Source organism: Argentina silus (genome assembly GCF_951799395.1).
Source record: "Argentina silus genome assembly, chromosome: 18".
Classification (NCBI taxonomy): domain Eukaryota; kingdom Metazoa; phylum Chordata; class Actinopteri; order Argentiniformes; family Argentinidae; genus Argentina; species Argentina silus.
In genome coordinates this window covers 13,715,854-13,731,641 of record NC_139672.1, presented here as the reverse complement: position 1 = coordinate 13,731,641, position 15,788 = coordinate 13,715,854, and the positions used below count along the sequence as shown (strand labels likewise).

Here is a 15,788-nt window from a genome sequence, read left to right as displayed (position 1 = left end):
TATGGAGACGATTATGTAGAATTAATACAATATTTATTATTGTTATACTTTTGAATCACCTGATATTTCTGAGCCACTGTTGTGGGTGATTTGATGACGTTGATATCACAATGTTAATAATAACGATAATTAGTAAACATTCTATTATGAGAACCAAAGCCATTGCAAAGACAGAACTCTAATTGTCTCTAATTGAATTCCCAATTTTGAAATTAAATATTTTAGCTTGAATACATTGAGTTTTTACTCAACGCTCTCATTTCTCTCATGTTTATTTTTGTTTTGTTACAAGGAAGGAACACAGCACTTCTCACGTCTTCACAACTACTATCTGCCGCAGTAGCGACATTGAGGTAGTCCACTGCTGCGATGACAACATGCATATTTGAAACTGTGACCTACTGTAGTAAAACCAAAGAAACAAATTTCCAGCCTCTTTTTTTATTTTTTTACTGTATCACTTGTCTTTGTTTTTGCAAAAAAAAGTTATGGATTTGAAATGGATATTTTTTCATTAGGTTATATAGACCAATTTTGAAGAGACTGAAATAATGTTGTCCCATCGACTGTGCTTTTCTCTCTCAGCTTTTTAACTTAGTAGATTTTATTTTAAGTCTCCCCAGGCCTCAGGGTAACATTCCTGAGCAGTTTGTTCCCTTGCCATTTGTTCAGTTTGTAGTGGCAATCTGATGAACAGTGTGTAATTGATGGCTATTCAAATGAGGGACTCCGCAAAGACAAGGTTATTCATTCAAACTATAATCATTGCACTCAATGGACTCAATTCAACTTATTGAGTAAGTTGTTGAAGAAATGTTTGCGTTTCAGCTAATATTAGGAGAGCTACAACAAGTGGCGTTTCTCACAGGTCTTCTGTTGTGATTTTTTTTTAATATAAATTGTTGACATTCTTTCTTCTTTCTTTGAAAGTGTCCAGTAGGTTGTGTAGATCAGTGGGAAAAAAATCCTAATTTAATGTCTTTAAATTTCAGGCTCTGAGGTAACATTTGAAAATTGTGCAGGGCGGGTGAATTCTTTTTCACGGCACCGTATGTGATACTGTGAATGGCACATTTTGAATCTTGAATTGTCTTGAATTTGGTTTAGATAGGCCCTTAATTATGCATTTATGAACTCGCATTCATATGAATCCATTACATAGCTTATTAAACCATGAGTCCTGAGTTGTAGGGTACCACAATTTCAAATGATCTACATTGCAAACGTTTCCTTGGAGAGATAAACACTGTCCAATAAGACCCAATTTCTCTGACTCTTTTCAGCTTACTAGCACCTTAGTGGACATTTATGGCAAGCTGTACCTTTAACTTATTGAGGAAAGAAGAAGCTGTCCTCCTTTGTAAAACAATGTCCTCTTAGTGCTCTCTTGGTGGTTTATTAGGAAGTGAGTGGAGGGGGGCCGGTGCAGGAGGAGGGTTATCTCATTCTCTTGTGTTTAAGAGGAGGCCTGTTGGTGGTCAGTCCATCTTCAACATGCCACGGTTGTAAACATCAAACGAAAGACTGAAAGAATCCCTGTAACGGAGGTTTGGGCAAAAGGGTGCTAATAAACACATGGTGGGTGTTCAGTTGTAGAGAGCAGACGTTGTCTGGGTGACCAACAGGACATTGATGCCTATAACCCTCCATGGAATAGCCTGTCAGGGCCTCACATTGACAGCACAAAAATAGATCTGATGTCAATTTAGTTTCTAGTATACTAGTTTCAAGTACACTCCCCATACTTGTGGAGTTTATTTCAAAACATATCTGTTATGTTCATGAGGCAAGGTAAGAGGGCTCTTCAAAACCATAGAATTTCTGACATTTGGAACACGTAATCCACAGTTTGGCATGTAGAAAATGGTGCAGAAGTAATATACTACTTCCCTGTAGTATGGGATTCAAATGTTAGACTAGTGTGACAATAATGTTGCTTGCTTTATTATAATAATAATAATAATTATTATTAGACCTGTGTTTATTCAGGTTGTCCCAGTCAGATCAAGGGCTCTTTTTCAGGGGAGCCATCCTTACAACATGCACAATAAAAAGTAAATGTAAAATACAAACAATTACACAACAATTTACACAATATACACAACAATTTACACAATATAACCAATTAAAACACGTACATTCCTTGGGATGACTGATCATTTATCAAGGTCATAAATTGACCCATAAATACAAGAGAATCTAACTTGAATATGTTTTGAAGGTCATTCCATGTACTCGGGGCACAGAAACTAGATGCTGCTTTACCTAGTTCAAAAGGAATGTGTGGAACTTCTTTGGAAGCTTGGGACCTGGTATGGTAGTTTGGAGATTGGTCTACCATAAAAGCAATGATGTGAGGTAAAATGGGAGTTTTAAAATAACTGCTTTATATACAAATAAATAACAATGATAAGTCCATCTTGAAGTCAAAGACTCTCAAACCACAGACTGATGTAAAAGACAATGGTGGGTGCAGAATTTATTCCTCGAGATGAACTGCAGAGTAGAGTGATAAACAGAGTCTAACCGTTTACGAGTACTGAGGCCTGCCACGTGCATGTATATTGTGTAACCATAAATGAGGAGGTCGCCTGGACAGCCCCCATATTATTTCTGTACAAAAAAACAAGTTTAACTCTCAAACTCTTGATCAGTTTTTCAGCATTTTAACACTAGAAGCCCCGGGCCCTCATTACTAACCATAGTGCCCAGAGTGCCGTCTGGAGACGTCCATTTGTTGATGTTGTGTAACAGTGTAATCATTGAATTAGATCAGTATAATGCAAACAATAATGAACTGGTTGTGTTTAGTCAGGACATAAGAATCATTAGAATGTCACATAGTGTTTTGAGCTTACATATTTAACATTCACAGACATCATTTGGTGTTGTACATGGCAGTGTTAATTTCATCAACGAAAATCACCTAAAACATCTATTTTTCTGTGTCAACAGATGAAAGGATAAATAGGCCCAGAAAAAACGACTAAAACGAGACAAGATTAAATGATCTCTGTGACTAAAATCTGACTCGGTAAATGGACAAGAGTTTTTGGAGAAATGGAGCTTTTCAGTGTTATTTGTTTGGTCCAATTAAAAGCATGCATGTCAACAGTAGAATTTTAAGACAGGGTTGCAATGCTGTTCTTGGTGGAAAATAAATACGATACCCAGGTCATACACAAGTCACCTCTCAGCCCGGCAACCTCTCTGCCCGAGAACCTTCAAATCTGGTGGTGCCATGGCTACAGCTGCTCCGGTGGTACCTGCTCCTGGCAGGAAAAGGGGCGACATTTGGAGCCACTTTGCTAATGTTGGTCTCGAGGCATTTGAAAGCGCACCATCCCAACATATGCTCAGGTAGGTAATAACAGATTGTGATTGATGGCTAGTTAGTGTCAGTATCATAATTTATGATAGAACAATTATAGATATGATAGTGTGTGTGTGTGTGTGTGAGAGAGAAAGAGAGAGCACACCTGCGTATGTGTGTGTTTTCTACTTAATGTGCACTATATTAAGGCTGAATAGGGGCAATTTACCTGGCCAGATAGTTATTATATGTTTTTATTTTGTCATATTCCACTCTTAATGATTTAATTTCTTATTCTGAATGTAATATAAAAAAAACACTTAACATGATATGCTATTTGTGTTTGATAATGTTTTGCCTTTGATTAATAAGAATATTGTTTGATGTGTCTACTCTCTCTTCTTCACACAGCTCACAGACCACAAGAAGAGTCACAAGAAGCAAACCATCACTGGAGCTTTCTCCTCAGGCTCCAAGTATATAGGCTTGACTCGAATGACCAGTGTTCCATGGAGGAGTCCATGGCTCGCTGGATTGACAGAACTGGTCTACCACCAAGAATAATACAGGATGAGGATTTTTTGGAAATTATTAAAGGTTTTGATTGATTGATTGAGTCCCAAAGAATACAAAAATTAACAACCCCACAGAAAAAACTATACTGTTCAGAAAAGGAGAAGTTCAAGGCAAAACTTGCAAAATAGCAGTTGGCACAGATATCTGGACTAAGAATGGAATGACAGCATCTTTTCTTGGAATAAGTGCATGCTTCTTTTGCCCTAAAGAGAACAAGCCAGTGCATATTCTTCTGTCTCTTGCACAGATTTCCCATCCTCAATCACGGACAATGGCATCAATATGGTTGCTGCCTTCAAACAAATGGAGGAAGAGGACTCCAGCTCTGAAGAACAGGATCCCCAGAGTGATTCTGAGTCCAAGTGGATAATGTCCAGCTCACACATAACATGGGGGGAGCCTTGAGAGAACCCCCTGTGTGGTCCATACACTACAACTTGTTAACATGATCCAGAAAGATACCAGTGTGAGAGTAGTTGTGCCGATGTTTAACAGATCATCCAAATCTACAGGAAGAAACTACAGGAAGAATGTGGCCTGTGTCTAGTGAAAGACTGCATCACAAGATGGTCCAGGATGTACAACATGATTGCGCATTTCCTACAGGTAAAGGACACCCTCTGCCAGCCTGCTGACGAACAAGACTGGGACTGCCTCCTAGTTACCCCTACCATTTGAAGAGCACACTAAAATGCTGCAAAGTGACACAGTTATCTCTGTCATTGGTTATCCCCGCTCTCGTTAATGTCACTGTCCACTTGTGTAAGTTCAGTCAGAGCACAGGCTTACAAGGGTCTTGCTGCTTTACCCGTCAGAATGAAGGCAAACCTAGTGCAGCGATTCAGCCGTTTCTTGGGAGCCAGATGCAGATGATTTCTCTCCGCTTGTAGCTGCTACATGCCTCCTGGATCTTACAGCTGCAGCAGATACACTTGTTGAAAACAAAGATGAGGAGTTTCAAGACCTTTTGAGAACAGCGGAGGATTATGTGATAAGAAGTACCACAACCTCATCAGAAGAAGACGGTGATGACGAAACAGCTGATGCACCTGATGGAGGAGGCCGCCCACCATCAGCAATATTTCTCAATTGAAGTGAGCATTTGAACTGAGCTGTTTGTCATAAAGTTAATGGTATGTTAGTGATGTGAAAATATCACATCACTAACATACCATTAAAGATTAATCTCAGTCATGTCAGTGAATGTTTTTGCAGTGATACTATGATGGGATGTTATGCAATAAAATATGTTGGTAGGACAAGTAGCCTCTGTTTGCACACATTAATGTGAGTGATTTATGTGTATTATGGGTTAATGAGGCAATAACAATGTAATGTGACTAAAATGAAAGGACATTCAAAGGGCTAGTCTAAATTGATGTGTGGGTTGGATCTGGCCTCCGGGCCACCATTTGAATAAGCCTGCAGTATGGTATTTATTTTCGCTGGAAGGATACACAACGCAGCTCATTCATGACAGGAAATGCTCAACCAGGAAATTGCTTTAGGAAAAGTTATGCAATACAGCAGACGATTTTGCAGCCATATATTGGGTGAATGAGTGATCAATATGATGTATTATACACATATTAGATTCAACTTTATTGTCATTGTGCAGAGTACAAGTACAGAGACAACGAAATGCAGTTAGCGTCTAACCAGAAGTGCAAAATAGCAGAAAGTGCAATGAACAGTATATACAGGTAGTGCAATATATGAGCAGTAAGTAGTGCAGTATGATATAAGTAGTGCAGTGTAGCAGTACACACTATAGCTCAATTTTGAGCCCAAAACGGGAGGTTTAAAAAAATACTGACGGTGATGGTAGGGGCGAAGATCCTGTAGCATCTCTTTAATTGGATTATGTCAGCAATTCAAGTACCACCTCCCAAACCATTAAGACAACTATAAGACCATTTTTCATTTCCAATTAGTAAATATTCAGAAAAGTTACTCCCGGCTTCATGGGATAGCATTGCTCAAAAAGAGGTTTGGGCAATGGTTTTTGTATGGCTGTGTCCAGTAGTTTCTGCATGATGTTGCGGAATGCGGATGCAGAGAAAGAAAGCGAAAGACAAACTCATCGTTAGATAGATTAACAAGCCCTTCACATGGTTCCAGGTCCTCACGCTTTTGGTCAGGAAACTTCACATAAAGAGGGGACTCTTTTATTAGCAGAAAAGCAATCAGGAAGATTTATGGTTGTATGGCACCTAAGGAGATTAGGGAAAGGACGCCATGAATAGCTAAGAGTTCCCCTTTAATCTTTTGCCTTTAATGGGGGAGAAAAGGGACAAACATTCTGCATTTATGGCAGAAAACATTTCCCCCCCCCCCCCCCCCCCACACACACACACACACACACACACACAGGGCTGGTCCAGTTTTTATCTTCAAACTCAAGAGTGATTCCCTGTTCTTTGTCAACATATTTGCCAAACAACAGGGCTATGCTCCCAAAGACAAGCTTGCAGTATCAATAGGATGAAAATCAGACCAAGCGACACCACTGTTGAGTGATTCTAATAATTGTCCAGCTAATTCTAGGAGTGGCAGAACTAAGAGGGTCAATACGTTAGAAATTGCAGGCAGCAATATGGATAAAATAATCAGATAATATTGCCATTTCTAAAACGTCCATTGACATGCTGACGTTGTTTTGCTTGTGACAAACCAAAACACTACCCCTTTGTCCTGTTACTACTTTGTAAAGGGATGGTTCACTATTTTGACATTTACATTTCTTTTTAGATACAGTGCCTTTGGATTATTAAGTATTCAGACCCCTTCACTTTTTCCACATGTTGTTGTGTTATAGACTCAATTTAAAATGGATTAAATTAAAAGAATTTGCCATCAATCCACACACACTACCCCCAGAATGACAAAGTGAAAACAGGTTTTTAGTAGTTTCAGTAAATTTATTAAAATTGAAATACAGAAATACCTCATGTACCTAAGTATTCAGACTCTTTGCTATGACACTGTTAAAATGAGATAACATTTAAAATTAGCTAAAATGCAAAAATGTCAACAAATCACTAAGTTGAATTGAGTCCATCTTAATGCAAGGATAATAGTTCATGTTCTTGTTTTTATAGGGTCTCTGATTTGCATCAGAATCAATTACACACTGTGTAGATTAGGATGTCACTACCAACTCAGCAAATGTCATAATTTTCTCTTGATCCTGACAAACTCTCCAGTCCCTGCTGGTGACAAACATACCCATAACTTGATGCAGCTACCACTATTTTTCACATGAGATGGCGTGGAAACTGCATTGCATGTGCTGGATTTGCACCAAACTTAATGCTTTGTAATAAAACCAAATAAATACATTTCCAGCCACTTTCTTTGCTGTATCACTTGAATTCATTGTTACAAACACAATTATGGATATGAGAGAGATTCTTTTCTATTAAGGGATTATTTTTGACCACTTGGTTATAGACCAATTTTGTAGAGTGACTGAGATGATGTTGTCTAATCGACTGTGCTTTTTCCTCTCGACCATTCAACTTTGTAGATTTTTGTAAGTCTCCACAGGCCTCAGGGTCGCATTCCTGAGCAGTTTTGTTCCTCTCCATTTGCTCAGTTTGTAATGACAACCTGACCCACACATTGTGTAATTGATTCCTGAATGTGGAAAAAGTGAAGGGGTCTCAATACTTTCCGAAGGCACTGTATATCTCCCATGTTGTTGATGGATCCAGATGTTTTTTAGTTTTTAGGTTTTTTCATTGTTACTTTGTAGCTACATCCAGCAACTGCGGGGAAAGTAGCCTCCTACTATAAAAAGCACAAAAAAGGCCCTCTAGAAATGCTTATACGCTGCCATCTCCCAACAATTTAGCTATAAACTTGCCTACGTTTGTCAGGGTTGTCCTGTTGATGATAAACTGTCTCCCCAGTTACTTTTACTTTGCGCAATGCTATGTTTTCCATGTTGTTTACCCTGAATGGTGGGTCAGACAATTCCGACTTGCTTAAGAGCAGCTATAAGCAAATAGTTTGTTAACTTGACCTACAAGATCAAACTGAAAGTGCATGGCGACTTAATTCACGTCCAAACTACCTTGTTTGCTCAACCCTTGCTGAAGTGAAAGAGGACTAACCAAAATTCTGTCTCTCCTCGGTTTGTCGGCCATGTCTAGCAATGTTCATATTGTGTCTCACAATTTAGCGAGACACAAAGAAAAGGCGGCAGATTGATTGGAGCAATCTATTGTTATTGTCTTTTAATAGGGCTGCTTTGGTGGCTTTGAGAAAGGCAAGACAAAAGTCCTGAAACAGAGTGGTGGTGAGATTTATGGTGCCCTGAAGAAACCTGCCCATAACCCGATAGACCTGCTGCGTGTTGTTTGTTGTCGGTTGATGGCCATTGAAATGTGTCTGCCTTTTGTTCAAGGTTCTCTACTCTAGTTGACTACTTATGACTTCTAGTCATCAGTTTTCCTTGTTTTAGTACAAACCCATGTTCACAAAAAACTAATAGAACACACTTGCTATGGACAGTAGGTCCATTCACACTTTGTACCATGGATTCCCCCAGCCTTCATAGAGCTGTTATGACTGATGCAACATTGACACTCTTCAGGGAGTACATATATATCAGACAAGTTGATCAAATGTATCAAGGGTGTTCATTTTCAAATTTGTCATTGACAGCTTATCCATGACTCAAATGTTGATCCATAACTCAAATGTTCAATGATGTACATTTTTATTGAGAGAGAGTTAATTTTTCTTAGTGGAGGATGCTCCGGCAAGAACGTCAACCAAGGGCCATGAACAATTCCATAAGGCCAATCTGTTGCTGGCTTCCCTGCATATGTTATGGCATTGTCAAAACGGTTGAATCCTCTTGCTTCTCTTTCCACCTTCAGTTTTTTTTCCAGTAGGCCTATGTTATTGTTGGGAAAGATGATAGACTTTCGTGTTTGGTGATGCGTCTCTTGTCATAAACATGACATAATATCTGTAAATTAGGTGTCATATCCATTCATGACTGCTGTTATGACAGAGGTAGTGAGACTTGTTATGACTGAAGTGACAGCAGCCTCACTATGACACCAGTGTCAACACTATCATAGTGAAATAACTACAGTATGTCAACCACCATAAGTCATTGTGTATCAGCTTGCCAAATAGTGTTCCTGTTGTAAAAAATATTTTTAAACTCTCTCTCTCTCCCTCTCTCTCTTTCTCTCTCTCTCCCTCTCTCTGAGCAGCCCAGTCCTGCCAGTTCAAGCTCCAGTTCCAGTTCAGGCTTTGCACCAAGCCACAAATGTCATGGTAATTAGCAAATGTGCATTAAGACACACCCACGCACCGCACTCACAGTCCCTGAATTAAGTGATTAATTTAGCTTGAAACATTGATGTCCAGTGTGAAGATAATCAATTGGTGCTGATCTGCATTGCCAAAAGAGCTCTAATTTTGTTTCATTGGTGCAACAGAACCATCTGGGAAAATGTTCTGCTGACCGATAAAATTAGAGCTCTTTGGCAATGTAGATCAGCTCTACGTTTAACTGATGACCAAATGAAGCATTAAAAAAAAGATGGGGGAGGTTTGATACTGCTGTTTTGTGGTGAACTCCCATGCGATGCATATGTTGAGCATGGTCCTTGACAAATGAACAGTGAATGATTAGAAACAAGAGTTATCTGTATCTATAAGTTGCCTTGTGAAATAGCCAATTGGTGAGGATTAGTTTGGGTGGAGCATGTCCTCCCCTCTGTTCTGCTCACCCCTCTGTTCTGCTCACCCCTCTTCTTGTGATTTTGTTCCATGTATACAGTGGCTGACTTCGTCCACAGGAAAGTGGTAGCCGCCCCTGCCACAGCTCATACAGGTAACAACTCACCTGAACCTCGAGTTTATTTAGATTTCTCTGGTAGTCAGCACCTCACTTGTAGTCTTAGTCTCTGGAACCTATCCTGGGACCAGGGACCGCTAAACCTCACCCACTCCTTCCACTAATAATGTGCTGCATGAGCTACAATTGATCAGTTTGTTCTCTATTAATCAATTCCACTGGACCAACTCCCATTTGGCAGTATGTTTATGCATTAGAAATAGGTCTTTCGTTAAGGGTCACAATACTTAAAGTTAAATTGTGCTCTCCTTCTACACTTACTCCTTCTATTTATTTATCATTATCCTTTTTCTCACAGTGTTTCTCTCTCTCTCTCTCTCTCTCTCTCTCTCTCTCTCTCTCTCTCTCTCTCTCTCTCTCTCTCTCTCTCTCTCTCTCCCCCTCTTTCTCTCTCTCCCTCCCCCTCTCTCTCTCTCTCTCTCTCTCACACATGCACCACAGTGTTAGGTCCCCTCCGGTCAATAATCCAAGACATGCATTCAGATGATAACGAGGAAGAGTCGGAAGACGACGACAACGACATGGACTCTGACCTGGAGCGACCGACGCACACACACCTCGCCCACCGCCATCGTAGGTCAGTGTGTGCCCATGCATCGCCCAACCAGGCCACTGTCGTTATCATGGCAACAATGGAATTTGTTATACAAGCCCACAGACCATAAGGATCCACACTACACTGTTGTTTTTATAAGCATAATATAAGTCAAAAGACACAGAGGAACCTGTACTGTACTTATTGGTAAAAGGTTGCAATCAGGACAATAATATTGAATTAATCTGAGAGTTAATAACCAGCTATATTAATTTTCTTTCTGTTAAATGGCACCCACAGCATTGTAGACTGGACGTGTCAATTAATGAAAACATTTTGGTGGAGTTTGGAATTCTACAGATAGTGATTGCACACCTAGCAATGTTAAAACTTGATGTTACTGCAGGCTCTATTCAGTGTAAGGAAAATCAAGCCCTATGTTTTGCTCTTGTCTATGCAGGCTATGACTGTCCATGGTTATCCATGAATAACTGTGAATATAGAGTCAAACACACACACACATTGGCTTTATTGTCAGTAATACTTTTTAATTTGAAACTGGCTCATATTTTTAACATGACAATTCTCTCTGGCCCTATGGCCCCTGGTGTATTGATTACTTTGTCTTATGATGACTGTTGGACAGATGATTCACTTACTTAAACAAATGTATTGTTGTAAGTCACTTTGGATAAAGGCGTCTGCTAAATGCCATAAATGTAAATGTCTCTGGTACCATTCCCAACGTGTGGAAGGTGGCCAATGTACTCTACCTCTTCATAAGAGGGTTATACCAACAACTTGAATAATTAGGCTTTTCTTGCTCAAAAAGAGTCCCTGATCAATTCTCAGATGCATTCCTTTTTATCAATACATTTTATTTTAAATGTGCACCAGTCAGATTTTAGGTCTGGACATAGCACCATCTCTGCTGCTTCCCTAATTATAAATGACATTGTGATCTCTCTGGATGAGAAACAGAATAGCGCATGACCTCAATATTGACCTCTCTAAGGCTTTGGATACGGTTGGTCATGCCCTCCTATTACAGAGGTTATCTGCCATTGGTTTGAATCAGTCAGCCTGTAATTGGTTTCAAAGGTTCGGTGTAGTTTTCTCAACATTTAATAAAAAATGTTCTGTTCAGAGCTTGCTACTATTTAATGTCCTACGGATGTCTAGAGAATTAAGAAAAACTGCTTTTAGCTAATGTGCTGCTCATACATGGAATGACCTTTAGGGGGGCTGAGGTTGGAACATCCTTGTTTAGGGACCAGCTCATGCAAAAATGCTCTTGTTTTTATTAAGTAGTGTGTGTATTTTGTGTTTTAAGGTGTTCTTTTGTAATATTTGTGTTGTAAACAGGGCACACCTGCAAAGGAGACTTTAGTCTCATTGTATCTCCCTGGATAAATACAAGTTTAATAAAAAAAATAATAATAATGAAAATGTTTTGCTATGCAAGAAAGCCTTGAGAGAGAGCAGTAATTATTCAAGTCATTGGAATCACCCCCTTTATTAAGAGGGAGGACATTGGCCATCTTCCACACTTTGGGAATGGTACCAGAGAGAATTGTCATATTAAAAATATGAGCCAGAGGTTCAGCTATTAAAAGGGCAGAGAGCTGCAGGACATTGCGCTTGATTTCAGCTGGTGTGCTCAAGGATGACATTACATGAGAGCAGCATTACTTTATTAAAACATAATTTTAAGATATCATTTGTTTAAAAAGTCTCCTCTGACGAACTGTAAAGGTAGGCCCTTATTGCTTCGGTTATGATGAGGTACGACAATTGCTCTACTTTCATAAAGGAACTTGGGGACATATGTGCCATAATCGGAGTGTATTCATCATTATTTGAAATTACTCAGAAAATGTCTGACAGTGACTCAGTATCTTTCGTCGTATGCTAACGCCAGATGATCCCAATGGTTCTTGTCTTTTTGTATCTCTGCAGGGTTTGCTTGAGTGACGGCAGTGAGAGCAACAGCTCAGCCCCCTCGACCCCTTCCCGAAATGAGCCCCTGCCTTTATTAAAGACCAGTAACAATCAGGTAGGACCAAATGGTATGATGTAAGATGTGGTCATATACTGAAACAGTTGCAACAGTATCTTATCCATTTGTTGACGTTAGTGTAACAGTATAATTATTAAATTAGATCAATACTATGCACAGAAATAATTAACTGTTGTGTTTAGTCAGGTCATTGACTAAAAGTCATTAGAATATCACATTCTATATTTTAAAGAGCTTACATATTGAATATGACATTAACTGACATAAATGTTGTAAAACATAACTACATAGCCTACTGTAAAAAAAAAAGAAGAAAAAAAAAGAAAAGAAAGAAAGAAGAATTTGTCATATGAAGCACCAACGCTTAACAATAACAATTAAAATGGAACACAAGTCTGAAGCAATAATTCATGTAATGAAATATAATTATACATAGTTGCAAGAAGGTCTATACACCAGTCATTTGCTAAAGTTACAAGAGTAAAAGTGACAGCTATACACACCCGAGCCATAACACCGACTCCACCATATTTCACAGAGGAGGTGGTATGCTGTGGATTTTGGGCAGTTTTTTTTTTCTCCACACTTTACAGTTGCCATCAGTCTAGGACATGTTAATCATTGTCTCATCTGTCCACAAGACCTTTTTTTCCAGAGCTCTGCAGGCTCTGTTATGTTCTTTTTAGCAAACTGTAACCTGGCCTGTTTTTGTAGTTAAGTAGCGGTTTACACCTTGCATTGAAGCCTCTGTAGTTCGGCTGGTGGCGTATTTTGCGGATTGTAGTCTCTGACACATTCACGCCTACCTCCTGGAGACTATTCCTGATCTGTGGGAGTTGTTTTGGAGGTTTTCTTAATCATGGTGAGCATTCTTCTGTCATCCACTGTAGAAGTCTCCCTTAGCATGCCAGGCCGTTTGTGATTTCTGAGCTCATCAGTGCTTTCTTTCTTTTTAATGATGTTCCAAATTGTTGTTTTTGGTAAGTCTAAGGTTTTGGCTATGTTTCTGATTTGATATTTTTTTCTGATATTTCAGCCTCATAACGGCTTCCCTGACTTTCATTGACTCATTGTCTCTTTGGTCCTCATCTTGACAGACACCAATAGCAGACTCCAAAGGCAAACGCAAAGCCTAGAATACATAATACATTAAACATAGTCCTATGCTTATAAATAATTACAGTTGGTGAAACAAAGCTATTTGTATCTGTTTCAGAGAGAAAATAATAGTTTTTCTGATGTCCTACAGATAATTGAGGTAAAGAGCCCCATTAAGCAACCAAAACAGGCTAAGAATAAAAACATTGATTGTGACAAGGTAAGTGGCTGAATGTGTTGCTGTTTGTGGTCTTATTGTCTGAATTGAACATAGATTTGCCATGATAGTAGTGATATTACAGTGATATTACAATGTAATCCTGGCATTCTTAAAGACCTAATTTTAAGTCTATGTTACAGCAGCTTTTCTCAACTCCAGTCCTGAGACCCACAGGGCCTCAAAATATAATTTTTGTTCAAGTATGATCCATGTCATGTTTGTACCAGAAATGGCCTCACAATCGTTTGAATGAAGATTTATTGACAATGTGATGCAGTAGAATTAGAGCGACATGGGTCCTGTAGTCCAAGCGGGGGGGCGATAGAGCCCAGTGGTAAGATGGGACCTGGTGATGCAGGATGGCACTGGAGAGATGGGGTATTTTGTGGACACACAAATACAGAAAAGGCATTGAAGAAGGTAGGCAGGAATGTCCTTATACTGTATATGATCAGCCTTTTAGTCCCATTGGACTGGCTTTGATTCCTTGGTGACGAGTAAAAATCTGCCTTTCTGGTACAATCACATAACGTCCCCTGTGCTGGTGTAGAACTGGAGTTGAGAAAGGCTGCGTTAATTCCTTGCTCTGAATAAGCCGAGGTAGGTATCGTTTGGTGTGGTCAATAACACTGTCAACCCAATGTCCCCCCGCATGTCTCAGGCTTACCTGGATGAGCTAGTGGAGCTGCACAGAAAACTGATGGCACTGAGAGAGAGGCACATACTACAACAGGTGAAGTCTGATACTGAACTCCAAACCAACTTCATAATGTTCAGAAAACTCTAAATTAAGAACCCTGAAGAAATCGAAATTATTTGGTTCACCTTTCTCCACCTAAGAGAGCATATGCAATTTTGCTTATGTTCTCAACCTTTTTTTTTTTGCTTATGTGCTTAAACTTTTTCAACATAAGAGAATACATATTTATGTTCTCAATGCCTACAGTATAATATGAAAAGCATTAACGGTTATTCCCAGCACTAGTGCCAAGGACACCCTTGCTATCCTAATGAAACCTTTGGCTCGGAGGGAAGATGGAAAACTCTTAAACAGCATTGTCAGTGTAGCCCTAACTTGTGGAGCAATCAGGCTAATCCTTCAGAGTTCAGCGATGCGTTCCATGTCCTCAGCCATGAGAGATGGGAGTGATTAACTCAGGATGCTCTGCCATTCCCCCCCCCCCATCTTTTTGAAACCACAAATTGGAAAATTGTCTTATGTCATTGAAAGGCTTAAAAAACAAAAATGAGTTGGTGTTTAGTTCCAGTAGACATTAATCATTCAATGGAAAACACAATTAGTTCAAAGCCTGCTCACCTGACCAAAACCGGTCCAAATCTTGGTGTTCCATCACAACCGATATGGGGGAGTGGGGAGAAGAGAGCTGGAACCAATAATCCACTTGGAACGGAAAGCCACTGTTAGTGTCTACATGCAGGGTTTTGTATGCAAGGAGGGGTGAAGGCTCCTCATTCCAACTTGAGCCTCGTAAGAACACAACATTAGCCACCCCACCACTCAGTAACAGTTCCCACAAATGAGTAACTAATTAGTCTTATTCTGCACAAAACAACATTGTCTATTACCATGCTGCTCCCTTCGACTGCACAACCAGGGCGAAAACATTTGGCTCTTGCTTACCTCACTTTGAAAATGGTGACGCTTTCTCCAGACCTTATAAGACTTTGGGTCACATACTTCAACTGTAGTCGTAGTAATTGTTTATTGTTTTGTTTTTTTCTCTTTGTGTTTCCCTCTTACAGATAGTAAACCTCATCGAAGAGACTGGACACTTCCACATCACAAACACAACTTTTGACTTTGATCTCTGTTCCTTGGACAAAACCACAGTGCGAAAGCTTCAGAGTTACCTGGAAACCTCTGGAACCTCCTGAGGCTCGGAGCAGCTGGCTGCTGCGAGGAAGAAAATTGTTCTCCTCTTCTCCTTTTGTCCTTTTTTAAAACTTGAACTTTTTTGGCAATGCAAATAACCTGCCATGGCTGGAACCTGGGTCCTAGTGCCTGGCTCTGCCTGAGGCACTCTACTGGTTGGACTTGGTTCTCCATTTGACAGTTCCCCGCTACAGAGACTGTCACCCTGGATATGTCCCCTTGTGGATCAGGAGATCACACAGAAAGCC

General features: G+C 39.7%; 1 protein-coding gene across 1 annotated transcript in view; it reads left to right on the top strand.

Annotated features, from left to right (window-relative positions):
* mllt3 (MLLT3 super elongation complex subunit) overlaps nt 1-15,542 on the top strand; it is a gene marked incomplete at its 3' end in the record, with an annotated part of 54,456 nt that extends 38,914 nt beyond the window's left edge. Inside the window, exons 7-13 of the mRNA XM_083689802.1 lie at nt 9,124-9,187; nt 9,696-9,749; nt 10,215-10,350; nt 12,268-12,364; nt 13,578-13,646; nt 14,308-14,379; nt 15,411-15,542. Of these exons, the coding sequence (XP_083545928.1) occupies nt 9,124-9,187; nt 9,696-9,749; nt 10,215-10,350; nt 12,268-12,364; nt 13,578-13,646; nt 14,308-14,379; nt 15,411-15,542 (624 nt within the window). The remainder of the gene's footprint in view (nt 1-9,123; nt 9,188-9,695; nt 9,750-10,214; nt 10,351-12,267; nt 12,365-13,577; nt 13,647-14,307; nt 14,380-15,410) is intronic.
* Nucleotides 15,543-15,788: the final 246 nt, after the last annotated feature.